Raw genomic sequence first — 25,103 nt, 5'->3', positions numbered from 1 at the left:
ATTATTCTTCCATCTGTAGTTCTTAGGATAAGAAACATTACTTTATATGAAATATTGTTTAATGTATATCTCTTTTCTTAGGCATCATTCTTAACGAAGAAGTTAAATATTGGTGGGAAAAGAGTAAACCTTGCTATATGGGTAAGTTAACCTTTTCAATTGAGTGAGTGAAGGTTTCTGCAATTCTTTGTACTCTAATAACTAATTGGCTCGGGAATAGGAGTTTGAATTTCTGGATTTTTTTGTAAGTTTAAGTTTAGCCAAAGCTGTTTTTTAATAAACATTTTTTCTAAAATCAGGCTAAGAATTTTACAGTTGTGTACAGGAATATTGCTTATCATAACCTTTGAGCTGGGGGAAGGGTAAACTCAGAGGGATTCCATGTCCGAGAAAGAACAGGGTGGGTGGACAGCCTGATTGGCCTTTTCCCGCTCTGTGTTTCCATGTTCCCACTTTCCAAGGGAATGGCTAGTAGAGAGTAGGGCAAGGGTAATGCATCGGAGTACCTTTTGGCCAGTAGTCCTGGTGCATGCTCTCTTTCCTTGTCTTTTCCCCCTGTGGAACCTAAATTTAGGGCAAGGCCTATTCCTGGCTTATAATGCCATCTTGGGTATTCTGAACTGTTTTTTTAATGGGGGTGGGAAGTTTGCTGAGGAGTAAGAGGGTCGGGAGGGGAGAAGTAACTTTTGTATAATAGTAAAACATTAAATATTGTTTGTAACTTTTAAAAATTTTTTGTAACCTGTTTTTGTTTTTTTTTTTAGTGGTGTTTTGAGGTTATCCGTAACTTCATGTCCCACTTTCCAATTAATCAAAAGTTTACTGTAGTTGCAATAGCAGATGTATTTTTTTCTTCTGATCTAATAAGTGTTTGTTGCTTTATTTAGGATACAGCAGGTCAAGAGAGATTCCATGCATTGGGTCCAATTTACTACAGAGATTCAAATGGAGCTATTTTAGTTTATGATATAACAGATGAAGATTCCTTTCAGAAGGTATTCTATTTACTTATGGGTAGATGACTTAAACAGAGTAACAACACTGATTTTTCAAGTCTCCATTCACATGCCCTTATTTACTAATGTGATTAGTCTTGGTTTTAAAAGTAAAATAGGGGCGTCTGGGTGGCTCAGTTGTTAAGCGTCTGCCTTCGGCTCAGGTCATGATCCCAGGGTCCTGGGATCGAGGCCCGCATCAGGCTCCCTGCTCAGTGGAGAGCCTGCTTCTCCCTCTCCCTCTCCCTGCCGCTCTGCCTACTTGTGCTCTCTACCTCTGTCAAATAAATAAATAAAATCTTTAAAAAAATAAAAAAAAATAAATAAATAAAAGTAAAATAAACTTGTGCGTAAATGGTTACCACTCATATTTGTTAATGCAGTATTCATGTTTACATTTTGAATAACAGTTATTAATAAGTTTATTACATGGCTCTCTCAGATATTAGGAAAGGGAAATAATTCGAAATAAAACTTCATAAAAATCAAAGAGCTTTTTTTTCTCCCTATTAAAGAAAAATCACATGTATTTCTTGATTCCATATATACTAAGCATGTGAATACTTGGTATGGCTGCATGGGCTCCCTAATTGTAAAGAGGAAAAGGAAGACCTAAATCAAGTTTAAACTCTTTCTTCTCACTAAATGTCCTGAAGGATATAATATAAATTTTAAATGACAGTCTAGTTAGCGTTTATTTTAAACCTTCTTCATTATTTTTCACCCCTCTTTTTTTTTTTTTTTTTTTTTTTAAGATTTTATAATTATTAGCATGAGCAGGGGGAGGGCAGAGGGAGAAGCAGACTTGCTGCTGAGCATGGAGCCCGAAGCAGGGCTCCATCCCAGGACCCCTGGATCATGACCTGAGCTGAAGGCAGATGCTTGACTGAGCCACCCAGTTGCCTTTCACCCCTCTTTTAAACATAAACCACAAATGTAGAATTTTTAAAGTTGTTTGGAACCGAAGATAAGTTTCCATTAAACTTACCTCTGAATTCTCATCACAGTCAGGATGGTGATTAATTACTTATTTCACCCTTCCTCTGAAAGCCCCTCTTGGAATAAATTTGTCAAGGGTATGTAACTAAAAGGGGTAGTTTCCATGGCAGAAAGTTTACTTGCCTTGAGTTACAGGTTTGTTCCTGTTGAAATTGCTTGCCTTTTTAGTTTTAGTTTTAGGTGGGTTTTTTTTTTTTTCCATTTGTTTTTCAGTATTTAATTGATGAAGCAACAATGCACATTAGTCCTTGGATTATTACATGTGGAAAAATTCAGTCCAAGGTGTAGAAAAAGGGAATGATAAAATAACTTGCAGGTTTAGTGATACTTGAAAAATTTATTTGGGGGCTCTTGTTTGTTGTCTCTTCCTGCCTTTTGACATAAATGGAAACGGTTTGAGTGTTTTATTAACAGAAGGTTGAGTCTTTTAGGTTGAAAAGTGACCATTTATCTCTTGCTGCATAACAAAACCCCCAAAACTTGGTGGCTTAAAACAGTGTTGTATTATTTCTCATGATTTTGTGGGTTGACTGGGCAGGTCCTGTGGTGTCATTGGAGTCACTCATGCAGCTGCATTAAACTTTGAGTTTGGTGGGGCCAGGACCATCTAGGAAGGCCTGTTCTCCTCCTTACAGCCTCTCACTCCATCTGGTGTCTCATCCTCTGGAGGATGCTCCCACATGCTCCCTCATTATTCCATATTCTAGCCTAAGCTGTGTACATTGACAACTGGATCCTAAGAGTAGCAGCCAGGCCTTCTTAAGGCTTAAGTCTGGAGCTGGCATAGCATTACTTCTGCCACATTCTCTTGGTCAAAGCAAGTTACAAGGCTAGCCCAGCTTCAGAGGGAGGGGAAATAGACTCTACCTCTTTTTTTTTTTTTTAAAGATTTTAATTATTTGAGAGAGAGAGAGAGAGATAGCGAGAGAGAGCACAAGCAGGGGGAGAGGGAGAGGCAGGCTCCCCGCTGAGCAGGGACTTCCGCCCCCCTCCAAGACTCTACCTCTTGATGAGAGGATTGGTAAAAAATATGTAACCATTTCTAACTCACCACAGAATGTATGGAGATAATGAGTAGGATGCCTGCAGAAGGGGATCTATTTGCAGATGAATAACACATTTTTTTAAAAAGTTGGTTAGATTTAGTAGGTTTTGATACTACCTATACAGGGAGTAGAGTAATGTGTAATTGGATTCTGGCATGTTTCCTTTGAAATGATGAGGATGTACATTTCATACCAAATTGTCACATTTTTCTTATGTGACATCAACTAGGGATAGAAGTTCAGTACTTCTCTAAAAACTTTCTGCATACATGTGAATAAAAAAAAAATGGGGCTGTACTGAGAAAACTATGGTTCAGTGCTCTGAGAAAGATAAGGTGATGATATTGATTACCTTTCCTTTTATAAGTTTGGGGTGTATTAAAGACAGTTCCTCTGCATTCTTGCAGAAAACAGGAGTGTGGGACTGTTACATTTGTATTGTAGCATCAGATGCACAGTAAATGCTTACTTACCACGTATTTATTGTAACTTTTATAATTTAAAGATGTTTGTGCATTTTTTTAGGAAGATGTATAAGTTCTGTGTGATTTGATTACATGGAAATTAAATTCCATTACAAAAAATGAAGGAGGTATTTAAGTTTGTTCTTTATCCTATTTTATTGTAATCAGCATATTTAAAATCATGAGTTCAAAAGATTAATTTACTTAACTTGAGTGTACTTAACTGTGCCTACTGCTGTGCTTCATCCATAATGAAGAATCTGTTTGTTACTGGAGTCATTGTATACCAGTGGTTCTCCACAGGAGGTGGCAATGTTTGGAGACATCTTTGGTTATCACAGCTGGAGGGTGGTACTGATATCTAGTGGGTAGGAGGCCAGGGATGCTGCTCAGTATCATACATTGCATAGGGCAGTCCCTCACAACAGAGTTAATCTGAGCCAAAATATCAGTAGTGCTGAAGTTGAAAAAACCTATCATACACTAAAGGATGAGAATTTATTCTGGTACTCTTTTTGGTGCCCATATACAGTTTTCCCCCTTTTAAGTGTGTGACACAGAAGCTTCTATGCCCTCTAATTTAGAACCAATTAGAATACAAAAGACTTTTAATTTTAAGATATTCTTAAGGCCAAAGTGACTCTACAAGCATCTGTTATCAGAGGCTGGAGTTGACATGCTTTTGCTCTAGTGAATAGTTTTGCTTGGATCTGTGAAAGATTTACGAAAAATTATAATTACAGGTATTTCTGTTTATACCTCTGTGTAGATCTAGAGAGAGATCATTCCATTGGATGTTTGTATGTTGTAGTTTGCAATATAGTTTGTCAATAACTGATCCTACACTTAAACATTTCTAGTAACTAAATATATGGGCTGTTAGACAAATTCTGAGGTATTTTGACAATGTGGAGTTTTGGGTGTTGTAATGATAGTCGTGGCAACAGGATTTACTATTTACTCTTTTGTATACACAGGTAAAAAACTGGGTCAAAGAATTACGGAAAATGTTGGGAAATGAAATCTGTTTATGTATAGTTGGTAAGTATCATTACTTTTTTAAAAAAATGTCCTCTGTTTCAAAAAAAAATGCTTTGTTTCCTTAATGTTATTAGAGAATAGCAAATAAGTAATTCTCATTTTTAAAGTAATATGAGAAAGGAAGAAGAATGATATTTTAATATTTAATATTTTAGAGTAATTTATGATTTGGAAGTGATCTTTCAGGAGATTCAGACTTCAGGGAAGACCTTGGGGAACAAATGGGAAACTAACCATGTAAACTTTCAACTCCCAACTTGCTTCAATTTGATCTTTAGTTTTTCATCATAAGATTTTCTTTAGAAAAAAAGAATTTAGGAACTACTTTAAAATAAAATTAAAACTAACGACTTAGGCTAGTATTCTTGTTTTATACATTTAACTATACACGTTTTTGAGTTAAGGACAAATTTGACTCTCGAGGATATGAGCAAATCATGATACTAGGGTGGAGGAATATTCTTAATGGGTAAAATAAAGGAACTCTAGAACTCACTCTTGGACTTCTGGAATTTCTCTTTGGTTCCCTTTTTCTTTATAATTTCTATACTTTTTTTAAAGATTTTTTATTTATTTATTTGACAGAGAGAGAGACAGGGAGAGCAGGAACACAAGCAGAGGAAGAAGCAGGCTTCCCACTGAGCAAGGAGCCCGATGTGGGGCTTGATCCCAGGACGCTGGGATCATGACCCAAGCCAAAGACAGACGCCTAATGACTGAGCCACCCAGGCGCCCCTATGCTGTGTTCTTAGTAGACATTATTTCATGTAATTCTCATAATTTTAGGAGGGGTTTTTTTTTTTTTAAAGATTTTATTTATTTATTTGACAGAGACATAGCGAGAGCAGGAACACAAGCAGGGGGAGTGGGAGAGGGAGAAGCAGGCTTCCCGCAGAGCAGGGAGCCCAACGCAGGACTCGATCCCAGGACCCCAGGATCATGACCCGAGCCGAAGGCAGACGCTTAACGACTGAGCCACCCAGGCGCCCAGAAGGGCTTTATAGAGGAAGCTGAGCCCTGGAGATACTTGATAACTTGCGCAATATCAAGCAGCTTTTGGAGATGGGATATGAATTGAAGTCATTCTGATTCCTATGCTTTGTTATTAATCCTTATGATGAATAGCCTCATGCTGTTTTCTTTCTTTCTGCATGACTGGTAGAATAGCAATGGCCTAGAAGAAACCAGGGTAGTTTTAGTGGAGGACCTAGAATGGAATGGTCAATGTGGGCACATTTGACTTTTAAGAATTTTTTTTTTAAATTAAGAGTTTACATTTCTTATATTGTCTCACCATTAGATTGGCAAACTCTACAGTTCCAGATCAGGGCGCATGTCTCGGGGAAGACGCCAAGGAGATTATCTGACCTACTTTTTAAGTCTAGATACTAGATGTTAGGCTAGATGGCAAGAGTATTTCAGAATGGCACCACGGGAATAGTAGGCCACATGGGAGTTTGGGCCAAAGCTATAGCTAGTCATTAGTGAGTTTGGCCTGGCTTTGTCTGGTGTCTGGGACTTAATGGGAATGGAAGTAGTCACAATAGGTGACTAACTACAGATTTGATTATTTGGGATTCTGGTTATCTCTCAGAAGAGGGAAAGAAATGACTAAATATACTTAAAGTCAAAGAAGCCTCAAGAGTTTGTTACTTGACCCAGGTTACAAAGTAACATTTTTTAAAAAACAGCTGGATAAATAAAGCTTAAGAATAATTAATTTGAGGGTGCCTGGGTGGCTCAGTCGGTTGAGCGACTGCCTTCGGCTCAGGTCGTGATCCCGGAGTCCCTGGATCGAGTCCCGCATCGGGCTCCCTGCTCGGCGGGGAGTCTGCTTCTCCCTCTGACCCTCCCCCCTCTCAAGTGCTCTCTCTCTCTCTCATTCAGTCTCTCAAATAAATAAATAAAATCTTTAAAAAAAGAATAATTAATTTGAACTGTATATTCTTCATGTTCATATTATAAGAAGTTTTAGGAATATTGCTGGTAGCTTACTATCCCAAGTAGGGTCAGATAATCCTCATTTAATGTTATATAATGTTTATTAATGATTGGTATAAAGTCTAAAAAAGCTCTCGTTCCTTTTCTATTGGCAAGTGTGACATGGAATTTTAGTTGCAATTCATTGTTGAAAGAAGTTTGAGAGCCCATTTACCACAAAAGGAAAATTTCACAAATTTAACATACCTGTGTAAACAAGTAACTTAGAGGTCTCACCTGTGTTTCTTTTTCATCCCAACACTACCCCAGCTGCCTTCCCCTTACCATTGCCCACCTCCAGATACTGTCTTGTCTTTGTACTGCATGAACTAGTTTTTTTTTTATGTTATGTTAATCACCATACATTACATCATTAGTTTTTTATGTAGTGTTTCATGATTCATTGTGCATAACACCCAGTGCTCCATGCAGAATGTGCCCTCTTTAATACCCATCACCAGGCTAACCCATCCCCCCCCCTCCCCTCTAGAACCCTCAGTTTCTTTCTCAGAGCCCATAGTCTCTCATGGTTCGTCTCCCCCACCGATTTCCCCCCCTTCATTTCTCCCTTCCTACTATCTTCTTTTTTTTAACATACAATGTATTATTTGTTTCAGAGGTACAGGTCTGTGATACAACAGTCTTACACAATTCACAGCGCTCACCATAGCACATACCCTCCCCAATGTCTATCACTCAGCCACCCCATCCCTCGCACCCGCCACCACTCCAGCAACCCTCAGTTTGTTTCTGAGATTAAGAATTCCTCATATCAGTGAGATCATATGATACATGTCTTTCTCTGCATGAACTAGTTTTGTTTTGAATTTTATATAAATGAAATTATATAGTATGAACTCTTGTATTATGTTTTTTTTTTTTTTGGCTTTACATTATGTTTGCAGGATTTTCCTATGTTTTTGTATATAGTTGTAGTTCATTTTATTCTCTTTGCTCTCTAATACTTTATAAATATTCCACAGTTTATCCTTTTGTTATTGATAGGCATTTACATTATTTTTTCCACATACTGATTTTCATTCTTTTTTTTAATAGTAGTTCAGTGTTTATTCATTCTTCTATTACTAAATTCATTCTTCTATTACTGAATTCAAAATAATAACACTGCTTCCCAGTGTTAACTCATCATGTTTCTGAATCTTTATGTTTGATGGTATCATCTCCTGGCTTCCCAGGATTCTATATAATTTAATGAAAATTAAATAATAATTTGGAAAACACTTGGCATAGAGATGGCATTTGACAAATATTTGGTCCTTTTCCTCTAAATAAGACACCCTTTCAAACATTTGGATGGTTCACCTGAAATCTTATATTCTGTAGTCTTCAATTGCTTTTCATTTGGTTTAACTTGTAGACATTCTTACCATCCTGATTATTTTTTCCTAGGTTTATTTCAGTGTATAAATGTGTCTTCTGCACTTGAACACTAGAATCCAAACATTGTTGAGCCAATGTATACTTAAATGACTCTCTTTTTAAAATTCTCCCATTATCATTCTGCCAACACTGCCCAAGATTGCATACATTTTTTAGCATCCATGTCACAGTGTCTCTTTTACATAGATTATAGTTAACAAAAATCTGAATCACTTTTTTATAAGTATTGCTTTTCTGTCAAGCTTTTCCCATCATTTTCTTTTATAATTAAGTTATTTAAACTTAAGTGTAGGAATTTCAACTCATCATATTTCTTTTTTTTTTTTTTTTTTTTAAAGATTTTATTTATTTGAGAGAGAGAGAATGAGAGAGAGCGAGCACATGAGAGGGGGGAGGGTCAGAGGGAGAAGCAGGCTCCCTGCTGAGCAGGGAGCCCGATGCGGGACTCGATCCAGGGACTCCAGGATCATGACCTGAGCCGAAGGCAGTCGCTTAACCAACTGAGCCACCCAGGCGCCCTCAACTCATCATATTTCTGAATCTTTATATTTGATGGTATCATCTCCTGGCTTTTTCATGTCAATTAAATACTTAACCTTCTAGGTCCTTATCTAAACCACTTATAATGTGTTAACCAGTAATGGAGAACTCCATACTTTGCTAGCAGAGATTTTTCCCTCTCAGATTAGCACTCTTAGCTGTGGTTGCTTTATTTGATAATATTTTGCTTCTAGTCTGTCCTTAACATTTGTATGTTTGTTAAACAAATAGTTATTTTTAATAATAGTTACCATTTATTGAGTCCTAGGTACTGTCCTAAGAACTATACATTTATGCTTTCATTAAGTCTTCTGACAGCACTACAAGAAGGTATTGTTGCCATTTCCATTTCACACATGAGAAGTGGGCTAAGAGCTTGATACTTCCCAAAGTACATAGCTAGTTAAGGTAGACCTAGGATTTTAACTTAGGTCTGTCTGCTAGATCAAGCCCATATTCTTAACCAACATTATATATTGCTTACTATGTACCAGCCTTGGGAATAGTGTAGTATAAAAATAAGTGAACAAAATAGATATGGTCCTTATCTTCCCAGAGCTTATTGTGTAGAGAGAGGGAGAAGAACACGCTGTTATTATATATTACAATAAATGCTATGAAGGGGGAAGTACAGAGTGCTGTGATAGCACTAAAGCAAACCAAACTATATTTGGGGGGGAGGGAAGTTAAAGGAAGACTTCCTAGAGTGTTGGAGTAACTAAATCAGCTAGATGAAGCTAGCAGGGTGGTAGTAAAAAATGTGTTGCCTATCATGGGCTTTAATTTTCTCATAATAATATGATTTTCCATTTGATCATTCACTGTGATGAATAAAGCTGATATTAATAACTGCTTTATTGAGCATGTACTATATGCTAGGTCTTTTATATTATCATATTTTCATATCAACCATGCTAAGTTTGTTAGCTACATTTGTACAGAGTGATACTAAGAGAGGTTAGTAATTTTCCCCAAAATTACATAGTTATGAAGTGATCCAGGACATAAAAACAAGCTTTATCAGGTTTAAAGCCTTTGAAGGCTTCTTTTGACTGGCCCATATACCACCATACAGTCTAAGCAAAATAAGGTTCCAGCCCTTTACTGCCATTAGGCCATCTGCCCTTTCATGTTCTTAATTCAAATCTGTATTTATAAAGAAGATAAAGTTCTTACTATTCTTAGCAGGGTGGCTTTTCCCTTTCCTCTCCAATAGCTTCAGCCAACTTTTTCCCCCTAATTTTTATAGTACTATACTTTAGTTGGTGGTAATCCTTGTTTTCAGGTGTTTCAAGCCTATTAGAAAGTTCCCTATATAGCTGCATAGTAACATTGAAATAGATGAGCCCCAAAGCCTTAATCCTTCAGATGTCTTGCCTTTAACAACTATAGGCACTAACAAGGTTTTGAGTTTGGAAAGATGTCAGTCACCAAAATGCAGTTTTTTATGACTTAATCTGTGTTATTAATCCCTTTATGGACACTGATTGTTGAAAGGAATAGTGGTAAAAAAAAATTTTTTTTCGGGGCGCCTGGGTGGCTCAGTCGTTAAGCGTCTGCCTTCGGCTCAGGTCGTGGTCCCAGGGTCCTGGGATCGAGTCCCGCATCGGGCTCCCTGCTCGGCGGGAGGCCTGCTTCTCCCTCTCCTACTCCCCCTGCTTGTGTTCCCTCTCTCGCTGTGTTTCTCTCTGTCAAATAAATAAATAAAATCTTTAAAAAAAAAAAATTTTTTTTTCTTTAAAATAGTAATTAGCTTACTAAAAAAGCTAGCTATTTTAATGATAAACGAATAATTTTCCTCAGATATTCATTTGAGGCATTACTCAAATTATCTTTATCTTCATTTTTTAAAAAATGGATGTTGATAATTCTGGTAGAATTTGAAAGCAGAGGAATTAGAGATTGAGAAAAACAACTCATAGGGTTTTAGTTAATTGGAACAAAAGTCTTCCGTTTTGCCTTGAGTGGCAGAATTCTTGTGCCTCTGTTTATTGGAACCACTGGCCACTAGGTGGTGCTTTTTACATTCTTCATAGCATAAAACTTGTTTTTCTTCAGGTGACTGTCAGATGTATTGGCTGTAATATTTAGCAAATTTAAAATTTTATTGACAGATATAATGTAGGAAATCAGAACTAAAATGTTCTTCTTGCTGAGTTAAACAGATAACTGTTCAAAAAAGGAACAGTTCATTACTGAATTTGTTGGTAATCACTAAGCTTTAGTATATAGTCTGTTTCCTTCTCATGCTTTGGCTATGGTGTCAGATAGTTACTTGCAGCTGCCCGCAATTGGGTGCTCAGATTATTTTAGGTCCTCCATATACAGAATCTCTGGGCTTGTACTTCTCAGTTATAAACATTGGATCTTTCAGTGGGTGCTTACTTTAGTCCTTATCTGAAATTGTCTTCTAGATTCTCTAAGGTCCCAAGAAAAGATGACCTTATTTACAAAGGTTTCCTTTTTCTCCCCTTATAAGTCATAATAGAAATGAAAATATTTGTTTGAAATATCCTTTCTGCGGCATCTGGGTGGCTCAGTTGTTAAGTGTCTGCCTTCGGCTCACGTCCTGATCCCAGGGTCCTGGGATCGAGCCCCGCATTGGGCTCCCTGCTCAGCGGGGAGCCTACTTCTCCTTTTCCCTCTCCCTCTGCCTGCTGCTACCCCTGTTTGTGCTCTCTCTGTCTCAAATAAATAAATAAAATAAAATAAAAAGAAATATCCTTTCTTAGGGTATTTTCTCCTTTTTCTGTTATTTCCATTACCTTTAGTATTCTGTGTGTCCAGCCAACTCACCTTAACCTCTACACTGTATTTATTAAGGAATCTGCATTTTGCAGTTTCTTCACTTTTATTCTAGTGGCTTTTTAGCATAATCTCAGTTTTGTCCCATTGTTTAAGAAGAGCTAAACTTATTTTCAGTAATTTTAAATTTGTATGATGTGCATGTATTAAGTTCTCTCATGTTGTTAAACAGTACAGTTTCCTCTCCTGTGGTAGTGAAGTGCTTAAAAGGCCATACGTTTAAATGCTATGTTTAACCGGTTCATATCAGGAAACCAAAATACCTTAGGGTCCAAGAGTCTATCCTAATATATTTCATGAATAGTAAGGTAGCCTTGCTTAATTATTGACTGGCTGTATGTTGATTGGGAACCATTTACATTTGGCTAAGAATCATAGTTTATTCCTCGGTTCCCAAGTGACTGTTAGTCTCCATTATATCCTAAATCAAGGAAAAGTGCCCATCTCTTTGGAAAAGTTATTTTCTCTGACAGAGGCTGCAGCTTCAGGAGGGATATGCATTGGGCCATTTGAAGGACATTGAGGCATTTACCTTGCAGTCATGATCAACCCTCCTATCATAGGGTTTAAGGAAATGTAGAAGTCTGATGGGGATTTGTATTATTTTTCAAGGTAATTAAAATGGCTACTGTGTATTTAGAATTGGCTTTGTTTTGTTATAAAAATGAATCAATATTAAGAATAGGCATTTTTGCTTTTTCAAACTAGGTAATAAAATAGACCTGGAAAAGGAGAGACACGTTTCCATTCAAGAAGCAGAATCGTAAGTGTTTTCCCTTTCCCCCTCCCTCTAGTCACTCCCTAGTAGAAGTCTTTCTCTTTGCACAGTGTGCTTTACCATTTAGGTATTACTCAAACCTCTTAATATAAAGTGAGCTATTGGATTCAGTGAAGCACTGGTAAATTCTGGACTTTTGACAACATCTAAAAATATTCCATTCTCACTTCTCTTTTTGATTTTAGTAAAAAATGTAAAGAGTGATGCCAAAAAAAAAACCTATCATAATCAAATAGTCACAAAAACTTTTATTAAAGTATTTGGGTTCCAAATTAACTTAAAAATTTCAAGTCTGTTATCCTTATGTTCTTATTTAAAATTTGGTTCAGGGCGCCTGGGTGGCTCAGTTGGTTAAGCGACTGCCTTCAGCTCAGGTCATGATCCTGGAGTCCCAGGATCGAGTCCCGCATCGGGCTCCCTGCTCAGCAGGGAGTCTGCTTCCCCCTCTGACCCTCCCCCGTCTCATGCTCTCTCTCTCTCTGTCTCATTCTCTCTCTCAAATAAATTAATAAAGAAAATCTTAAAAAAAAAAAAAAATTTGGTTCAGTGTATCTTAATTTCACTAAATGTTGGTTAATTAGTAATAAGTCACTAAAATTGCTACTTAAAAAAATTCAAATAGCAGTTACGACAAAAATAAAATTTTTTATCAATCACTGATGTTACTTTTTTTTTTTAAGGTATGCAGAATCTGTGGGAGCAAAACATTATCATACTTCAGCCAAACAGAACAAAGGAATTGAGGAACTCTTTCTTGACCTTTGTAAAAGTAGGTATACTCAGATTTTATATATTTAAAAATTTTTCTTCTAAAAATATTGGTAATATTTTTTAAGTGATGTTTTATAGTCTCCATTAATGACCACATTAATGATTTCTCACATCTACCAGTACTATTATTTGCTTAATATTTTTTCTTAAACTCATTTTTTAAAGCTTAAAGATCTACTTTAGCCCTATTTCAAGAAGTAGTTAATAGATAATGAAATCATGGAGATGGTATGTGCCAACTACACATTAAAATAAATGCATAACTATCAAAAATAAAAATAGAAGGAGAATACACAGATTTAAGAGACGTAACAACCTGCTGTGGTGGATGGATCTTATTTGGGTCTTGATTTGACAACGTAGTGAAAAAGAATATTTGTCAGACAGTACAGAGTATGTGAACACTCACTGGATATTTGATGATATTAAGAAATTATTGAGGGGCACCTCGCTAGCTCAGTCAGTAGAGCATGGGACTCTTGATCTCAGGGTCCTGAGTTCAAGCCCCACATTGAGTGTAGAGCCTACTTGAAGAAAATATAAATAAATAAAAACAGTAAAGTCAATCTTTAAAAAAAAATTATTGAGGTTCTGGTTCAAGATAGTCACATCAGAAGATCTCCAACTTATCTTCTCTAGACACACTGAGTCTAAAGCTATATATGGAACAACTTCCTCTTAAAAAAAAAACCTAAAGGCTGGTTGAATGACAGCTGTACATTGGACAAACAAGAAGAAAACCACACCTAAGAGGGTAGAAGAGGCTGTAACACAATCTTGCCATAAACGCCATCCCTGGTGTGACCCACAACCAGAAGGGAACTGAAAAACCCATAGCTTCTCCCTAAGGAGTGAAGACTTTGAACCCCACAGTGGGCATCTCAACTTTTAAGATATAAATGAGAGATGATTCCCCTGTCTAACTTTGAAAACCAGCATGGCTCACATCCCAAGACCTACAAGACTGAAGCAGTCTTAAAAACTGCTCTTGAAGGGCTTGCGCTTGGACTCACTTGCCCCAGGTCCCAGCTCAGAGGCAGCTGATCACACCAACTTAAAGTGAGGGAGGCTCACCTGCTTATATTAAAGGCATATAGTTTAACACACATCTAGGAGCCTGCTGATAGAATACTCTCCCAGGACAGAGACTGGCAGGCACAATCTTCATGCTCTCCCACTGCTGTGCTCCAGAGCACCATTATCTCCCAGAGGGGAGCTTTTACACACATCTGGTGCCCCAATTTTTGCAGCTGCCACCTAGGAAATCTATCTTGATCACCTGGCCTAGAGGCCAGGGGAGCTTGTATTCTTGGTCCCATTGGACTTTAATAATTGATGTTACTCAGAAAGGAGCTCATACCCCTGTCTGGTACCCAATTCTTACGACTGCTGCCAGGGGATACCTCTGCATTACCTGGCTCTGGTGGCCAATGGGGCTTATGGTCATGGGTCCCATGGGACTGTAAGCAACAGAGAAAGAGTTCTTAAACAACTACCACCCACAGGACACAGCAAGTAGCAACAGACCCACAAGCTCAATTTTTCTGTGAAGGATGCCTGTTAGCTAGTCATCATGACTGTGGCCTGAGGGGCAAGTTTCAGGTTTGGGACAAATTTAGTGGCCTCTGGAGCTGCTTTCAAGGACAGTAGGCTGTGAGCACCATCTTGGTGCTCTTCTTCTACCTGTTCTAGCTTGCTCATAGGAAGAGCTTTTCCATTTGTTTGGAGCCCTAATTTTTGTGACTGCTATCCAGGGGATACCTCCAGATCACCTGGCCCTCGTGGCCAGTGGGGCTTATGATTGCAGTCCTATAGGACTATATATTTGCATACTTTTGGGGTTTTTTGTTTTATTAAGATTTGAGAGGAAAAGCATGAGTGGGGGAAAGGGCAGAGGGAGAGGAGAGATAATCCCAAGCAGACTCTGCCTCTGAGCATGGAGCCCCACACAGGACTCGATCCCATGATCTTGAGATCACGACCTAAGCTGAAACCAGGAGTTGGAGGCTCATCCAGCTGCGCCACCCAGGCATCCCTATATCTGCATACTTTTGAAAGCCGATGCCTAAAGATTGGGCTTCCAGTCACTCTGAATCTAGGTGCTGAGATCCTCCCCTTTGGGAACTGATAGGTCTTGGGACATCCTCAACTACTGGGAGCCATTAAAAATATAATAGGCTGCTTGTTCCATTTACTGTATAGAAAACAACATGGAGAGTCACACAAAATGAAGAAACAGAGGAGTATGTTCCAAATGAAAGAACAATATAAAACCTCGGGAAAAAACCTTAGTGGAACAGATAAGTAATTTACCTGATAAGGAGTTCAAGGTAATGGTTATAAAGATGATCACTGAATTGGGGAGAAGAACGGATGAACACAGTGAGACCTTCCAACAGGAGATGGAAAATATAAGAAAGTACCAGGTAGAAATCACAAAGCTGAAGAATACAATAAACGAACTGAAAAATACACTGGTGATATTCAACATCAGACTAGATGAATCAGAAGAAATGATTAGTCAACTCAAAGACAAGGCAGTGGCACTCACCCAATCAGAGCAGCAAAAAGAAAAAAGTGAAAGGGATAAAGCAAAAAGAAAAAAAAGTGAAAAAATTGAAGATCGTTTAAGGGATTTATAAGACAACATCAGATAGCCTAACATTTGCATCCGAGGGATTCCAGAAGGAGAAGAGAGAGAAAGAGGCAGAAATCTTATTTGAAGAAATAATGGCTAAAAACTTCCCCAGCCTGGGTAAGGAAACAGACATCCAAGTCCAGGAAGCCCAGAGAGTTCCAAATAAGAGGAACCTAAAGAGATCCACACCAAAGATACATTATTAAGCAAATGTCAAAAGTGAAAGATAAGGAGAGAATTTTAAAAGCAGCAAGCAAAAAACATCTTGTTACATACAAGGGATTCTCCCTCCCCCCTGCCTTATGATTATCAGCAGATCTTTCAGCAGCAGTTTTGCAGGCCAGAGGGAATAGCATGATATATTCAAAGTGCTGAAAGAAAAAAACTTCAAACCAAGAATTCTGTACTTGGCAAAATTATCATTCAGAAGGGAAGAAAAAAAATAAAGAATTTTCCAGACAAGGAAAAGCTAAAGTTCATCATCACCAAACTTGCCCTAAAGATATGTTAAAGGGACTTCTTTTACCTGAAAAGAAAGGGTGCTAATTGGTAACAAGAACACACTTGAGAGAAGAAATCTCACTGGAAAGTAAATATTTAGTAAAGGTAGTATATTATTGATTATAAAGCTAGTATGAAGGTTAGAAAACAAAAGTAGTAAAAATAACCATAATTACAATAATTAGTTGAGGGATACATAAGATGAAAAGATATAAAATGTGACATCAAAAACATAAAACATTGGTGGGGGAGTAATAATGTTGAGCTTTACAATGGGATCAACTTAAGATGTTATAAGTTGATATATGTAAGCCTCATTGTAACTACAAAGCAAAAACTTGTAGTAAATATGCAAAAGATAAAGAGAAAGGAATATAAGCATACCAGCGAAGTAAGTCATCAAATGTCAAAGGAAGAGAGCAAGAGAAGAAGAAAAGAACGGAAAGGAATTATAAAAGCAGCTAGAAAACAAAATGGCATAAACACATACCTATAATTACTTTAGATATAAGTGGACTAAATTCTCCAAAAGAAAGAGTGACTGAATGAATAAAAAAACAAGACCTATTTATATGCCTATAAGAGACTCAGGTTAGATGTCAGGACACATAGAGACTGAAAGTGAAGGGATGGAAGAAGATATTCCATGCAAATGGAAACCAAAAGAAAGTTGGAGTAGCTATTCTTATATCAGACAAAATAGACTTTAAAACATAGATTGTAATAACAAAGAACTGTACTACATAATAATAAAGGGGTCAAGCCAACAAGAAGATAAGACATTTGTAGTATTTGTGCATCCAACACAGGAGCACCTAAAGATATGAAGCAAATATTAACAGACCTAAAGGAAGAAATAGGCAGCAATACAAATAACGGAGGGGACTTTAATACCCTACTTACATTAGTGGATGGATTATGCAGACAGAAAATCAGTAAAGAAACATTGGCTTTAAATGATGTGTTAAATCAGATGGACTTAACAGATATTTACAGAACATTTCTATCCAAAAACAACAGAATACACATTTTTCCCAAGTGCACATGAAACATTTTCCAAAATTATATGTTAAACCACAAAACAAGTCTTAATAATTCAAGAGGATTGAAATCATATCAAGCATCCTTTCCAACCACAATGGCATAAAACTAGAAATTACACAAAACTGAGAATTTCACAAATATGTGGAAATCAAATAACATGCTACTGAACAATAAGTCAAAGAAGAAATCAAAAAGAGAAATCAAAATATACCTTGAGACAAACAAAAATGTAAACACAGCATACCAACATTTATGGGATCCAGCAAAAGCAGTATTAAGAGGGAAGTTTAGGGGCGCCTGGCTGGCTCAGTTGGTGGAGCCTGAGGCTCTTGATCTCAGGGTTGTGAGTTCAAGCCCCACATTGGATGTAGAGGTAACTTAATAAGATCTTTAAAAAAAAAAAAAAGGGAAGTTCATAGCAATACCTAACTCAAGAGTAAAAAAGAGTCTCAAATAGGGGCACCTGGCTGGCTCAGTTGGAAGAACATGCAACTCTTGATCTCTGGGTCGTGAATTCAAGCCCCACATTGGGTGTAGAGATTACTAAAAAAAGTAAAACATTTTTTAAAAAGTCTCAAATAATATAACTTTATACTTCAAAGAACTAGAAAAAGAACAAAGTTAGGAGAAGGAAGGGAACAACAGAGATTAGAGCAGAAATAAATGAAATAGATAAGAAAAACACAATAGAAAAGATCAATGAAACTAACTGGTTCTTTAAAAAGATAAAATTGAAAAAACTTTAGTTAGGCTCACCAAGAAAAACGGAGGACTCAAATAAAATCAGAAATGAAAGCAGAGACTTTACAACTAATACCACAGAAATACAAAAGATCATAAGATACTACTGTGAACAATTATACACCAACAAATTAGACAACCTAGAAGAAATGGATAAATTCCTAGAAATATATAACCTACTAATAATCATAATGAAATACAAACTCTGAACACACTGATTACTAGTAAGGTGATTGAATCAGTAATCAAAAACTTCCCAGCAAACAGAAATTCAGGACCAGATGGCTTCACTGGTGAATTCTGCTAAAAAAGAAGAATTAAAATACCAGTCCTTCTCAAACGCTTCCAAAAAGTAGAAGAGGGAACTCTCCCAAACTCATTTTACAAGACTAGCATTACCCTGATACCAATGCCAGACAAGGACACCACAAGAAAAGTAAATTACAGGCTGGTATCCTTGATGAACATAGAGGCAAAAATTCTCAACAAAATATTAGCAAACTGAACTCAAGAATATAGCAAAAAGACACCATGATCAAGTGGGATTTATTCCAGGGATGCAAGGATGGTTCAACATCCACGTCATCATTGTGATATACCATGTTGACAAAATGAAGGATAAAATCATTTGATCATCTCAACAGATGCTGAAAAAGCATTTGACAGAATTCAACATCCATTTATGACAAAAACTCTCAACAAAGTGGATATAGAGGGAATATACCTCAACATAATAAAGGCTATATACAGAAAGCCCATAGCTAGCATCATATTCATTGGAGAAAAGCTGAAAGCTTTTCCTTTAAGATCAGGAATAAGACAAGGAGGCTCACTCTCACCACTTTTATTCAACATAGTATTGGAAGTCCTAGTCAGAGCAATTAGGCAAGGAAAAGAAACAAAAGGCATACAAATTGGAGAGGAAGAAGCAAAACTGTCAGTACTCGCAGATGACATTATATGTCAAAACCCCAAAGAAAATCCTAAAAACTCCCATCAAAAAAACTTGTTAGAACTAATAAATAAAATTGGTTCATTGAAGGATATAGGAAATCAACATGCAAAATCATGCACTAATAATGAAAGATAAATTAGGAAAACAATCCCATTTACATTTACATCAAAAATGATAAAGTACCTATGAATGAATTTCAAGAAGAGGTGAAAGACCTGTATATTGAAAACTGTAAGACATTCAAGAAAGAAACTGAAGAAGATACAAATAAGTAGAAAGATAATCCATGCTCATATATTAGAAGAATCAGTATTGTTAAAATGTCCATACTACCCAAAGCAGATTCAGCATAGTCCTTATCAGAATTCCAGTGGCAGGGGTGCCTGGGTGGCTCAGTTGTTAAACGTCTGCCTTCAGGTCAGGTCATGATCCCCCACATTGGGCTCCCTGCTCAGCGGGAAGCCTGCTTCTCCCCCTCCCTCTCCCACTCCCCCTGCATGTGTTCTCTCTCTCTCTGTCAAATAAATAAAATCTTTTTTAAAAAAATTCCAGTGGCGTTTTTCACAGAAAGAGAACAGAATCCTAAAATCTGTATAGAACCATAAAAGACCCTGAATAGCCAAAACAATGTTGAGATGAAGAACAAAGCTAGAGGCATCACATTCCCTGATTTCAAACTATATTACAGAATTATAGTGAAACAGTGTGGTATTGGCATAAAAACAGGCACGCAGATCAATGGAACAGAATACAGAGCCCAGAAATAAACCCATGCATATATAGTGAATTAACTTATGACAAGGAAGTCAAGAATATACAACGGGGAAAGGACAGTCTCTTCAATAAATGGTGTTGGGGAAATTGGACAGCCACATGCAAAAGAATGAACCTGGATCACTATCTTACACCATACACAAAAATTAAATGGATCAAAAACTTGAACCTAAGACCTGAAACCATAAAACTCCTAAAAGAAAATATAGGCAGTAAGCTCCTTGACATAGCCCTGATTTTTTTAATCTGACAGTGAAAGCAAAAGCAACAAAAGCAAAAATAAACAAGTGGACTACATCAAACTAACTATGCAGCCAAAAAAAACGATGAGATTTTGCCATTTGTGACAACATGGATGGACCTTGAGGGCATTATCCTTTTCTTTTTTTTTTTTAAAGATTTTATTTATTTATTTGATAGGGACACAGCGAGAGAGGGAACACAAGCAGGGGGAGTGTGAGAGGGAGAAGCAGACTTCCTGCCGAGCAGGGAGCCCGATGCGGGGCTTAATCCCAGGACCCTGGGATCGTGAGCCGAAGGCAGATGCTTAACGACTGAGCCACCCACTGCCCCTGAGGGCATTATCCTAAGTGAAATAAGTCAGAGAAAGATAAATAACATATGATCCCTCTTGTATGTGAAATCTAAAAATGAATAAATAAAACCAATCTCATAGATAACAGAGAACAGATTGGTGGTTGCCAGAGGAAGGGGTTTGGGGGTGGGAAAAATGGTTGAAATGTTTTGTTTTTTAGTTTAAATAAATTGAATTATTCTTTATTTTAAAAATTATTGTAAATTTTTTAAGGTATGATTATGGTGTTGTGGCTATACTTTTTAAAAAAGTTCTTATTTTTTTAAAAAAGAGTCCTTATATTTTTGAGGTCATATTAAAATTATGAATAAAATTACGTGTCTAGAATTTGATTCAAAATAATACTAAGGATGCTTGCTTAGTATAGATGAAATTGTGTGATGGACATAATGGATTTTCATTATGCTGTTGTTTTTTTTTTAAAGATTTTATTTATTTGACAGAGAGAATAGCGAGAGCAGGAACACAAGCAGGGGGAGTGGGAAAGGGAGAAGCAGACTTCCTGCCGAGTGGGGAGCCCGATGTGGGACTCGATCCCAGGACCCTGGGATCATGACCTGAGCCGAAGGCAGACGCTTAACGACTGAGCCACCCAGGCACCCTATGCTGTTTTTTCTACTTTTATATATATATTTGAAGTTTTTTTCATAGTAGAAAGTTTTTAAAAAAGAGGAAAATGTTTATCACCAATAGAATGTATACCATACTTAGGAAAACCCTAGTCTATGGAATAATAGATTGAAACGATTTTGTCAAATTATATTCCTTGAATTTATGGACCTCAAACTCTTCTGAGAATTTGATGAAACTGTGTATTTTGTCTCTAGGAAAATATACATATACACATACTTTGGAGTAAATTTCATTTTTACAAAAACCTGAAGATCATTCATAATTCTTGTAGAGCTTTAATTCTCCAAGTGAGGTCCCCTGATCAGTAGCATCAGCATCACTTGAGAATGTATTAGAAATGCAGATTCTTGTGCCCAACCCAAACCAACTGAATCAAAACCTCTGGAGGTGGTGCCTAGAATCTGTTTTAACAATCCTTCCATGTGATTGTGATGCACACTAAAATTTGAGAATTTATTTCTATTTTCACTGTTTGTACATACCTATCAATCACTTGGAGATCTTGTTAAAATGTGTATTTGATAGAGTGGGTCTGGTGTGGGCCTCAGCTTTTCATTTCTAACAGACATCCATGTGGTGATAATTCTGGTCCTCAGACCATACTTTGAGTACCAAGGTTCTAGATCTGTAGCTTAGAAATGTTATAAATCTCACATCTTTTTTTTTTTTTTTAAGATTTTATTGAGAGCGAGAGAGCGGGTGCATGAACCCACGAGTGGTGGGGAAGGGCGAAGGGAGAGGGAGAGAGAGAATCCCAAGCAGACTCTGCATTGAGCATGGAGCCCAATACAGGGCTCAGTCTTACAGCCCTGAGATCATGACCTTAGCCAAAATCAAGAAAGGGACACTTAACTGACTGAGCCACCCAGATGCCCCTAAATCTCACATCTTTATAGAAAAAAATGTGAATATTTCCCATGTATATTTAAAAAGTATAGAACATACACAAATAATATATTTTGTACATTTTTATAAAACATGAAAAACTAGAAATTTTGAAAGGTTAAGGAACAATAAGTAGAAATTAGAATTTGTGGTGTTTTCTTATACTGGATTTTCCTGTACACCTAAATTTGGAAACCATTGTTCATTGGGTCTTTGAACCCAAGTTTAAGAATTATTGTTCTAATGACTCCCTCTTTTCTTTCTTCATCTTTTCAGATATGTATTTTGTGACTATTTACTCCTAATCTGTGTCTTCTATTTTCATTTTTTAACTGTGTCTTTCAGAGCAGAAGTTCTAAATTTTAATAAGGTCTGATTTGTCAGTTTTTCTTTATAATTCATTTTTTGTGTGTCTTATATGAGAAATCTTTGCCTAATTCAGAGTCACAAAGATTTTTTTCCTACAGAGATTTCCTCCTATGTTTTCTTCTAGAAATTTCTGGTTAGGTCCATAATTCATTTTTTAATTTTTACATATGGTGAGAGATATAGATAGATCAAGGTTTATTTTTTACATGTAAATGTCCAGTTCTAATACTGTTTCTTGAAAAGGTTATTCTTTCTTCATTGAATAATCTTGGCACATACATCAAAAATTAAGTGACCATATATGAGGGATCTATTTCTGGACAGTGTTCCAGTGATCTTTATTTATTTTTTATTTAAATTCAATTAGTTAACATATATAGTGTATTATTACTTTCATTGATCTTTAGAGCTCTCCTTTCACCAGTATCTCACTCTTTATTGGAGTAACTTTCTGCTATATCTTTAAGTCAAATAGCATGAGTCCTCCAGCTTTGTTCTTCCTCCCTCATCTTAAACTCTTTCATTCTTTCAAATATTATTTGCTTAAAAGTATTACATTACTATTTGTAGAATAAATCTTATTCCCTAGATATTAGTTGCACGTGGAATAATTTGAACTTCTTTGACATGTTGCTAAGTATATTTGGAAAATCTTAAGGATTATACTTGTATACAGTTACTTGTTCAAAGCAAAAACTTTTTTCTCTATTGATGTCACTGTGGCCATGATGCAACTGGACAAATACAGTTGCTATTAACTATTTATAACTTGCAGGAAAAGCTATTTAGTGAGCTGACAAAATGTTTATTATATTTTGTTTCCTTATTGGTTGAAAGTCAGAAATGGCTATCATGGTGGTATACTGAAATTATAGAGAAAACTCATAGGTTGTGGTCCTAAATAATTTGTTTTCTCCCTCTCTTAGGGATGATAGAAACAGCACAAGTGGATGAGAGAGCAAAAGGCAATGGCTCCAGTCAACCAGGATCTGCAAGGCGAGGTGTACAGATTATTGATGATGAACCTCAAGCCCAGAGCGGTGGTGGAGGTTGCTGTTCTTCTGGATAACTGTTCACACTTAAGAAGTTAAACAAACTGTGGATCATTGCCCTCAACATGAAGACTGCCATATTCCAAGTCACATTATTTTACCAATGGAATTATAGAATTAACAGTATTTTAAATTACGTTTATAACACTGCAGAGACCTTAAGTGCTAAACTTAGTGGAGTTTGTGACCAGAGAATTGGCATTTTTCTACAAATGTTAACAAAGCAATTACCAATGGCCTTTTTACATATTTTTTTCTTTAATAGGGAATAATATGCATGTAGAAAAGACCTACTTAAAGGCTTCATTTATATTCTTTTAAATCAAATCTTTATTTAATAACTTATATATGTTGTTGGAATGGTATACATTTTTGCAGCCCTTTGTATTTTGTGGTAGTTTGAATTGTATCACTTCTAGAAAATAGCAAACTGTTTTTGTTTCTTTTTTTTTTTATTAGCAGATACCTGAAGTACTATTTTTGCAGGTTTGCACAGGCCCCTTAACTGTCTACTACTTTGATATAATCTATATACAACCTGTATGCTGAGCTGGTAAAATACATTGTAAAATTACATATTAAATATTTTATCTGCTTTTACAAGCGCAAGGTGCAAAAATATATACAATAGTCTCATTGATGACTGTAAAGTGAATTAACATTTGGTGATAATGCCTAAGCTTTTTGACTCTGATATAAAGATCATAGCTCCCCTTCACTTTTGTCTTAACTTGAAAGTGGCGTGTTTAAATTTTCACATATACTTTACTTGAATTATTGCTGTTGTCATATTTTTTGCCTCTATAAGTCTTTCTGATGATTGAACAACAGCATTTGCCTTTTGGTTTGTTGGGGTTTTTTGTTGTTTTGGGGGGGATTTTTTTGGATAAAAGAGATGAATTCTGCTGATTTTGCTTTGAAGTGGTTACCTTAGAAGTATTTGGGTGGAGCATGCTGAGTTTCACTTCTGCAATGGCTTTAGTTTTCTCTTAGACTTTATGTGAGATGGGTTCACTGGCACGAGAAGAGAGGAAGAGGTCCCAGAGAGTTGCCACTCGCCAAGACTCATTCATACAGCATGTTAGGGGGTAGTTTATTCTCTTGGGGCAGCACTTTTAAACCCTTTGTGAGCAAATTGTATTTGTTCAATGGTTGCCGGAGACGAACACAGAAGTTTGTTCCATTTTATAAGAGTTGTCCTTCTGAGTTTCTGTGAAGGGAAACATTTCATGTAATGTGGTTATAGCGAACACTGGAAAGATTTATTATAAAATTTTATTCTTGTATACTTTGTAAATTAGTCTCATTAGAGGGTTTTTTTTTTTTCCTTAAGCATAGGACTGAACTTAAATTTGTTAATTTTAATAGAATCAGACACTGCTCACAGAAGGATCACAAATTGTGGAGATTAACATAAATTGTTCTTGTTCTAATATATATATTTTTCCATTTCTGTCATGCTTGGAAAACTAGTAAATGTTATGTCTAAGATAAAATGGAATGGTCCCTGGATTTACTTCTTATAAGAAGCAGTAGTATGCAATAAAGTTGTTAGCATGAGCAATTAAGAGGATATAAAGAGGTTACAGTTACTAAAGAAGTACTACCATATTTTTAAGTTAATAGCTTAAACTTTCCCAAGTGGGTTTAAAGTTGAATTGACACCTAGATGTTACGATGCTAGAATTTTAACTTAGTATTAAGTGTTCTGTGAGCCCTCACTTTACCTTCTTTAGTTACTCTCCTTGCTAAACTCAACACACTGATCTCTGTTATGTGTGTTTGGGGAGGGTAGGGTGGGAAAAATCAGGGAGATAAGCTAAAATTGGTTGTTGTTGTTTTTTTATCAGATGATTGTATAGTCTCTCAGTGTCCTGTGAAGTTTGTGTTTATGCAGGGCATCAGGGGAGACAAGGGGAATCATGAGTACAAATACAGGAAAAATTGTTTTTGTCCCCTTGGTTCTTCCACAGATAGTAAAGAAAGCCTTGCCATTTCTACTAGTATACGTGCAGATGGGAAATAAGCTCTTCTCCTTTGGAGTGAAATATTTTTTACACTAATTAGAGATGAAATTGAGCTTTATTCCAAAAAGT

At 36.5% G+C, this 25,103-nt stretch overlaps 1 protein-coding gene across 1 annotated transcript in view; it reads left to right on the top strand.

Moving 5' to 3' along the window:
• Positions 1-23,674, top strand: part of RAB21 (RAB21, member RAS oncogene family) — a 35,491-nt gene extending 11,817 nt beyond the window's left edge. Inside the window, exons 2-7 of the mRNA XM_021678653.2 lie at positions 82-141; positions 888-995; positions 4,482-4,545; positions 11,980-12,034; positions 12,730-12,818; positions 22,882-23,674. Of these exons, the coding sequence (XP_021534328.1) occupies positions 82-141; positions 888-995; positions 4,482-4,545; positions 11,980-12,034; positions 12,730-12,818; positions 22,882-23,024 (519 nt within the window). The 3' untranslated portion in view covers positions 23,025-23,674. The remainder of the gene's footprint in view (positions 1-81; positions 142-887; positions 996-4,481; positions 4,546-11,979; positions 12,035-12,729; positions 12,819-22,881) is intronic.
• Positions 23,675-25,103: the final 1,429 nt, after the last annotated feature.

Source organism: Neomonachus schauinslandi, chromosome 5 (assembly GCF_002201575.2).
Source record: "Neomonachus schauinslandi chromosome 5, ASM220157v2, whole genome shotgun sequence".
In the NCBI taxonomy this organism is placed as follows: Eukaryota; Metazoa; Chordata; class Mammalia; order Carnivora; family Phocidae; genus Neomonachus; species Neomonachus schauinslandi.
This window is presented reverse-complemented; position numbering and strand designations above follow the sequence as displayed.